Consider the following 9,025-nt stretch of genomic DNA (forward strand, 5'->3'; position numbering starts at 1 on the left):
CTCACCGATTTTTATACATATTATATTTTTGATCCCAAATTATATGTTGAAGCTCTGTCCGTGTGTATATATATATATATATATATATATATATATATATATATATATATATATATATATATATATATATATATATATTACACTGCACTTATATAAGACACATATAATACTAATACACAATATATACACACACTACATTTTTTTATTTGAACAAAACCCACATATTGTAATACACACGTTACACAAAGTATTAAAATACATAAAATACACGATATAAGACGAGAATAAATAATGAGGAAAAATTAGAAATTTTGATTATGCTGCTCAAACATACTGCTTCATCCCTCTTTTTTTAAGTAACTATTATATTAAAAATGGAAATAATACAATATTATGTAACTATTTAAAGTATTCGGTATGGTTTAGTTATTTTCGGTTTTTATACAAATAAAATTGTATTGCACAAAAAATATTCCGTTTTTATAAAATTAAAATCGCACTGTCGGTTTTAGTTTCAGTTTCGGTATGTGCCGATTTTTAATTCCAATGTGGCGAGGCATAAAAAAAAAAAAAAAAAAAAAAAAAACCCTTAACTAAAACAAACATTATGGATTGTTGATGCTTCGGTATAGTCTCAAATACTCAAGGGACTGTTTCTGTAATTAGCTCGAAGACAACATTTTGACCTTTTCTTATTGGAAAATATCACCCAAATATTCAATCAAGGTTTTGTTAAGGTCCTGTTCCAAAATCGCAACTGAAGAGATCTCAAAACTCTCCCCTTCACATGATTTGACTCTAATTTGATATTCTCTCCTGAGATCGACGAGTATTTGTTTTCTGGTGAGTATTCTTTCATTTAAATTTGCCATAGCCTTCTTCTTGCTGCAGTATTCGCACATCTCTTTCTAGTTTCCAACTTAATACTGGACGAAAACCTCGGAACTTTTCAATTTCATTTGATTCTGTGATTTTTTGGCATGATTGAAGTAATTGAGTTGGCAGTTTAGCATTAGGGTTTCATGAGCTAGTGATCGGGTGCGGATTTTCAAAACCTCAATATCGAACTGAAATTAACAAGTTCTTCGATTAGAGCTCAGCCCTAATGCAGTGTCAGCTATGAAGCCCGAAAATTCGGGCGCTTGTTTTCCCGTATATGAAAGAACTGATGATTTCTTCCTATCTAGGAGAGATGCAAAGTTCTATGAAGAATTAAAATTGTAATTTAGGGTTTCTGATTGCAATCCTACAGCTAAACTACCCTTACACCCACAGCTACATTTTCCCCCAAATTTGGGCATGAACAATCTATATGCCATTTATGAGCATCAGATTGAAAACACAACATTCACTTATTACCATTCTAACATCACATTTCTTGAAAATTTCTGTCTTACTACAATAGCATTGCATATTCTAACTCATTGTTGCATATTCAGAATCAATCCACACACTACATTTCATGGGCACTTCTTCAGGATCTCATTTCAACAATCAACCTTCACCAACAATGCTACCTCCACGTCAGCAAGTAAGATCCACACCTCTTCACACCTCCTTATCACTCATTCCACTTCCAACAGATGCTTCCGGATCACCAAATCTTCAAGAACGCGGCTCAAATTCCGATCAAATCCGCGAATCACCAACCGAAAGTGCAAGCTCCCGTGACACCTGGCCCGACCCTTTAATCCCATCCAAAAAAGAAAATGACAATACCACCCCTGAGCCCTCTGTCATCCGCCGTATCTCAGGATCAGATAAAATGTCCATCAGAGATGTATGTAGGGAAAGAGTGGATCTAATTTCAGAAAGAATGCAGAATCTACCTTACGAGTTCTTAGAGAAGCTAAAGAACGATCTTCGAGTTCTTATTGAAGGATCCGGTGGTCTTCAACACCGAGAAGAATACATTTCTCTTCAGAAAACGGTTCTGGGTCGAGGTGATTTGACCGAAAAGACCCTCACAATAGCTCACAGAGGCCAACTAGAGATTCTAGTTGCTGTCAAGACTGGAATACAAGCATTTTTACACCCAACTGTAAGTCTCTCACAAGCTTCCCTCATAGAAATCTTTTTATACAAAAGGTGTAGGAACATCGCGTGTGGGACCCAAATTCCAGCTGACGATTGTTCTTGTGAGATTTGTACTAAAAGAAACGGGTTTTGTAACCTTTGTATGTGTGTGATTTGTACAAAGTTTGATTTTGAGGTGAATACATGTCGATGGATTGGGTGTGATGTGTGTTCTCATTGGACACACACAGATTGTGCTATAAGAAACGGGCAGATTGGTGTGGGCCCGGGTAGAAACGGGGCAGGATCCGGATCCGGGTCCGGGTCCGAGGAGATGCTCTTTAGGTGTCGGGCATGTATGAGGACTTCTGAGTTATTCGGGTGGGTGAAAGATGTGTTTTATCAGTGTGTTCCTTTGTGGGATCGTGATGCTTTGATTAGAGAACTTGAATATGTTAGAAGAATATTTCATAGAAGTGAAGAAGTTAAAGGGAGGAAACTTTATTTCAAATGTGAAGAACTTTTGGAAAAATTGAAAACCGGGTTAGGTGAAGGTGTAGCTTGTAAATCCATATTGTCATTTTTTCAAGGTAATTAAATCAATAATCAATAATAGTTAATAAAACAAATAAACAAAAGTACATTGCTATTTCATACATTTAACCGTTTCATAAATTATCTATAGAAATGGACACGGGGTCCCCACAAGAAACCGAAGAAGGGCGATTAATCCCACCACAAGAAGCTTTCAATCGAATAGCCGATGTAGTCCATGAAGCAATTAAAAAAATGGAAATGGTAGAAGAAGAAAAAATACGATTAGTTAAAAAAGCGCGATTAGCCCTAGAAGCATGTGATCAAGAACTCAAAGACAAATCCCGTGAAATGACATCACTTAACATGGAAAGACAAAAAAAGAAGCATCAAGTGGATGAGCTTGAAAGCATTGTGAGACTTAAACAAGCGGAAGCGGACATGTTTGACTTAAAAGCTAGTGAAGCTAGAAGAGAAGCCGAGAGACTTCAAAGGATTGCTCTTGCCAAAACGGAAAAGTCGGAGGATGATTATGCAAATAGGTATTTGAAACAACGGTTGCATGAGGCGGAAGCTGAGAAACAATATTTATTTGAGAAAATAAGGTTGCAAGAGAGTTCATCGAGGGTGTCACAAGGTGGTGATCCGATGTATAATAAGATCCAAGATTTGCTTAAGAACATGTATACCGCACCTTCCAAAGGAGACTGACTGTTTGTTTCTTTTTGACTTAATGGACTTAATACAGACAGATGTAATCGGGTTTTTTTTTTTTTTTTTTTTTTTGTGTGTGTGTGTGTGTGTGTAAGAGTATGGATGGATGATGTTGTTGAGATGTAATGTTTATGTTTGAGTTATCTTAGCATATTGTTGTGTTGGGTTTTGGTTATTTAGTTTTATCTTTGTGTGCATGTTAGTCATTATCTACTTATTTTTGTCGATGATTTCTTTTAGAACTATTTCTTAAAATGAATAATTTTCAAATCATTTTCTTTTATTCTCATGCGTATGATGCATAAATTTTGTTGTCTTCTATGTAACCAGTCATCCTATCTTTGGGCGAATGTATGACTTTATAGTTTTTGATGTAGTTTGTATAAATATTACTTTTGTAATTTTGACTTAATTGATTTAACAAAGACATGATTTAATATATATAGGTGGTTTCAAATGAACCTTACCCTATATATATATATATATATATATATATATATATATATATATATATATATATATATATATATATATATATATATATATATATATAGGGTCGGTCCTGAAAACTCAAATAACCTGGACAAGCCGGGAAAAAAAGGTCATTTGGTCTTAACGTGGAACGAATTAAATTACATAAACTGTTTTTTTTAAATGTAACGCCGGTGTTTCTAGGCTAAAAGCATTAATAAAGTTTTAATAGTCTAGGACAACCTTTGTAACTAATTTTGAAGTAATAAAGAGGAATTATGTGAATATTATGTGAATTATATGCTTATTTGCTTAATTATTGTGATTTAATTAATTAATAATAAAAATAAGCATTTAAAAAAAATAGCGAAAAAATCAGTCCTATACAATCATATTCGCCAAAAAAATAGCGAAAAAATGTACATATACGACTGGTCCATAAGTGCATTTTTTACGAACTTTGTTAAATTTCGATATTTGTGCACATATACACCTGTAGTACATGGGATTTTTTTTTAGGATTTTTTTTTTTGAAAATATACTTCTAAAAACCCGATTCGATGCATTATGACACTTTTTTTTGAAAAAAAAAACGCATTTTAAGAGTGGTTTCCGGAAAATATAGATTCACAAAAGATCTTGACTATATATATATATATATATATATATATATATATATATATATATATATATATATATATATATATATATATATATATATATATATAATGTGCATATTATATGCCCGACGTTCACATCTGATGCCTTGTCTACGAAGAGCCTACACTGCACGTTCTAGCTTCCTTGTATGGTCTGAAGGCGTCCATGTTGCTCCATCCGAGGGTCGGCATCTGTCCACTACGCCCAGCGTACTCCGAGGAGTACACCCATCATTCTGAGGAGAGGGCGCCTATAAAAGGGCTGCGAGGGCAGCCGGCCAATTCACACCAAATCCATTCTCTCTCTCTCTCTCTCACTACTTTCTCTCTCTAACCAACTCCAACCCCCTATACCTTAGGGAACCCCATAGCACCCGAAGGAAGCCCCAAGGCTCTCGGAGTATCGAGAAAAAGGGTCTTTCGGTTCGGAAACGCTGCTCCGAGCTGTAAGTGAGCTACGCTTACGCTATTTTTAATATAGCTTCTATTTAGTTATAGTAACGTTATTAGGAACTTATAATAAGTACTTGGGCTATTATTATGGGTTATATAAGTATTGTTTAATGCTTATATAATAGTAATAATAGCTAGACTATTAATTAGTCTCGGTGAATGATGGACTAAACCATAGTGGTAATGATACTAGGTTTTGATGAAGGAAATTGTTTCAAGAGTAATGAAGCACTATCTAAGTTCGAAATCACCACCTTGACAGGTGAGTGCATGGTCCCTTTCATCTTACACATAGATATGAAGTATTTTATCTAAACTACATGCTATGTGTGCATATTATCTGTATACTTGTTATCTATACTGGATGAACAAGATCCAATCCATGTATGATAATTAAGTATGGACCTTGTTTAATCATACTCCTGGTCCAAAGACAGTAGGTTGTAAATGAATCTTCAAGAAAAATACCGACATGGATGGTAATGTATAGACCTTTAAGGCAAGGTTGGTTGCAAAGGTATTTACTCAAACCCAAGGGGTTCACTATGATGAGACCTTTTGTCGGTTGCCAAAATCAATTCAATTAGGGTAATGCTTTCCATAACATCTTTTCATGATTATGAAGTATGTTAAATGGATATTAAAACTTATTTCTTTAATGAGAAACCAAGTGAGGATGTTTACATGTCTCAACCAAAAGTTTTGAACATGCCAAATTCCCTAATAAGGTGTGAAAGCTTGAGAAGTCTATCTAAGGACTTAAACAAGCATCTCATAGTTATAATCTTTGCTTCCATGAAAAGGTCAAAGAGTTTGGATTTTATACAAGTGAGGATGAGTCTTGCATATATGTCGAAGCTGGTGGGAGTGTAGTGACCTTTGTAGTTTTGTATGTTTATGGAATACTCTTTATAGGAAACAATCTTCCAACTTTGCAAGAGGTGAAGTCTTGGCTTGGAAAATATTTTTCTATGAAGGATCTAGGTGAGGAAACTTACATTATTGGAATAAGTATTTATAAAGATAGGCAGAGGTGTTTGGTTGGTCTTAGCCAGAGTATTTACCTAGACAAAATATTGAAACAATTTAATATAGAGTATTTCAAGAAAAGGGATATACCTATCCATCATATTGTTAAATTGAGCAAGGCTCGATGTCCCGGTAGTGATAAGGAAGTAGATGCGATGAGTAGATTACCATAAGATTAGACTATAGGCTCGATTATATATGTTATGACATGTACTCAACTTGATGTGCCTTATGCTTTAAGCATGGTTAGCGGATATCAGGGAAATCCCGGCACAACCAATTGGACAGCAGTGAAAAACATACTTAAGTATTTGCAAAAGACAAAAGATATGATCTTAGTTTTTTACACGAATATGAACTTAAAGTGGGTGGTTATAGTGACACCAGTTTTCAAATAAATCGGGATAATAGTTATTCATAATTTGGATGAGTTTTTCTATTGAATGGTGGAGCAGTAACTTGGAAGAATTCCAAGCAGCAAATGGTGGTTGATTATACTTGTGAATCAAACAACAAGCGATGTGGAAAAGGAAGCGACATAGTTAAAGAGTTTTATTAGAGATCTTGGAGTTGTTTCATCAATCCAAGAGCCCATAGATATTTTATGCAACAACAAGGTGTGGTTACTTTGATCAAAGAACCAAAGAATCATAGAAGATCAAGGCACATTGAAAGAAAATACCATTATATCCTACATCAAGTTGAAAAAGTAAAGCTTGTGGTGAATCGTGTATCATCAGAGGAGAATCCTATTGATCCTCTCAAAAAGGGCGTAAGGAAGATCAAGCACATCGAGCATTCTAAGAGCATTAGGCTAAGAGATGATATTAGATTTAGATTTTAGTTGTTAGTTGATAGTTTTGAAATAATGTAAAAACAATAAATTATCAATGAATAGTGATTAAGTAATAGAGATTTATTCATGTTCAAGGTTTGTGATTCCATAGTCAATTCATTTAAAATTATGTTTCATTTTGCATGTTTCGCTTCGTGAATATTAATTTATTCAAAATGCCACAGTGGGTTATACTTTAAGGAGTAGGTATTAATTTAAGACTGACATGGAATATGTGTAGATTGTCTATGATGATTGGACATTGCGTAGGGGTTGTTGTAACATTTATGAGTATTTAGAAAATGGGTATTTGAAGTATTGGTTAAACCTGCACTTAGAGATTACTTCATGGATTCAATCATAAGTAATTCTAAGACGATAATATCTTATATTCTTAAAATAGAGATATATAATTCATAGTTTGCAAATTTGTTGTCAACTGTTTTGCATCATCAGATCCGTAACTAGATGTCATAATCTATAATTCCATGTATGACATGATGAGTAAAAGGTATGATTATATAGTAAAAATTTATTCGTTCCTTTTGCATATTAAGGAAAAGTGATATCTTTGGGCCCCTCAGTGATTTGATGTTGACATTATAGTGTTGGGGCCAGTCAGGACTAAATTAATGTGTTTAGTTTGCAGTCTAATGACGTCATCACAAATTGGGAAATAGAGAAATAGAATCTTGGACCATGAGATTGATTTGTATCCATGTCTCATGTCCATATGATATCTTGAATAACAAATGAATAGGTGATCACTTATCTTAGAGCTAACATTTGATTTAATTAGAGTTTCACATTTTCTTTGGAAATCACTCTTTACTGGTTATTCAAAGACTTATACTTGCAATTGTAGTTGATGACTTATCCAAGTGAGAGACTATTGGATTAAGTGTCTAAGGTCTTAACTAAATTATTATAATCTTAGTGAATAAAAGTAAAGTTATTTTTGGGTTGCCCTCATAATCAGGAAATGGCTTGGATTGATATTGAGAGAGAGAGAGAGAGAGAAATAATTTAAAATACTATATGATTATTATATTAATTAGAAATAGTTAATAGTTAATTAAGAGTTAATCATAATTAGTTGGAATTATTTTTGGGTTACTTAGAGTTAAATAAAAGGTGTAAGGGTTAAATTAAAATTGTTTAATAGTTGTGCAAGAAAGATAAATTCTAGTTCTATCCTACGGGTGGACTGTTTCAAGGAGCTTAGGAAGGGTTCTTGAAGCCTCGTAAATCAGATAAGGAAATGTATTTGAATCAGATTAAAATACTATTATTTTAATATTCAAATCCAGGATTTTAGGGTTATCTAGCAGCTATATAAAGGGTTATACCCCTTGTGAAAATCGATCCCTTACCCTCTCATAAGCAAAAATCAGATTCAATTATCCCCTCTATCCTAAATATTGATCCTAGGGTTTCATATAGTTTTGGGTGTGACACATTAGAGGCTACCACACTATTGGAGCTACGCTTTCTAAAGAGATCCACAAAAAGATTTCTAGCATCAATTGTTTGTTACTAATGGTATCCTTATAACCCTAGTAAATCTCAATTTTAATAGATTAGATGTTATTTCATAAAGTATGTTGTTATAATAGTTAACATGTCATAAATTTCTAGGTTGATGTGCCCATAAGATTTTATGTGTAAAAATCTGTTGTGCAATTTTTTTTTTTTTGTAATCTAGAAAACCCATCAGAGGTAACAATATATAAATAAAGGAGAAAGAAACATTATATATGAGGTTAAATTAGATAAACAAAGAAACAAAAATATACTTTCAACCAGGTAATCTAATGAGTTGGGTTACTTGGATCAAATTTTAGGTTTTATAAATTTTACTATAAATTTATGTTTTATATTATTTTATATATTAATATCTACAGGGTCGGGTCCAGAGTCGGGAGTAGAGGTATCCACATCCTCATTCTCATCCTCACTTTGTTATTTGTGGATTTCTCATCACCGATCAAATTGGGGATTCCGCAACCAAATTGGGTGCGAGTTTCGAGTTCTCCATTGGGTATGATTTTTTTTCCAACCCTAGTATTATGAGACTAGTTATTAGGTAATTTACTCGATCAAATAAAAATCTTTTTGCCACATGTCACATGCACGCTCATTGATTTCGCCACATATCATTTTGTGGTTATTTTGAATTAAATTTTTTCACATGACATTTTGTGGTTGTTTTCATTTTTACTAAATTTCATATAATAATTAATTAAATGTATTAATTACAATAAATATAATAATAATTTCATATCAGTTTCATTAATTGACTTTCTTTCTAATT

The 9,025-nt window shown here is 33.2% G+C and overlaps 1 protein-coding gene across 1 annotated transcript; it reads left to right on the top strand.

Annotated features, from left to right (window-relative positions):
* Positions 1-696: 696 nt before the first annotated feature.
* Positions 697-3,439, top strand: LOC145042207 (OBERON-like protein). Its single transcript, XM_078990590.1, has 3 exons — positions 697-843; positions 1,440-2,606; positions 2,702-3,439. The coding sequence occupies exons 2-3, from the start codon at positions 1,463-1,465 to the stop codon at positions 3,259-3,261; spliced, it is 1,704 nt and encodes a 567-aa protein (XP_078846716.1). The 5' UTR covers positions 697-843; positions 1,440-1,462; the 3' UTR covers positions 3,262-3,439.
* Positions 3,440-9,025: the final 5,586 nt, after the last annotated feature.

This window comes from Lactuca saligna, chromosome 4, assembly GCF_052625555.1.
Source record: "Lactuca saligna cultivar CGN05327 chromosome 4, ASM5262555v1, whole genome shotgun sequence".
In the NCBI taxonomy this organism is placed as follows: Eukaryota; Viridiplantae; Streptophyta; class Magnoliopsida; order Asterales; family Asteraceae; genus Lactuca; species Lactuca saligna.

Bases quoted from the DNA above. Each gene is read 5' to 3' on its own strand.
- LOC145042207 (XM_078990590.1), top strand. From the start codon at position 1,463: ATGGGCACTTCTTCAGGATCTCATTTCAACAATCAACCTTCACCAACA. The intron at 2,607-2,701 runs GTAATTAAATCA...AATTATCTATAG, and splicing joins CATATTGTCATTTTTTCAAG to AAATGGACACGGGGTCCCCA.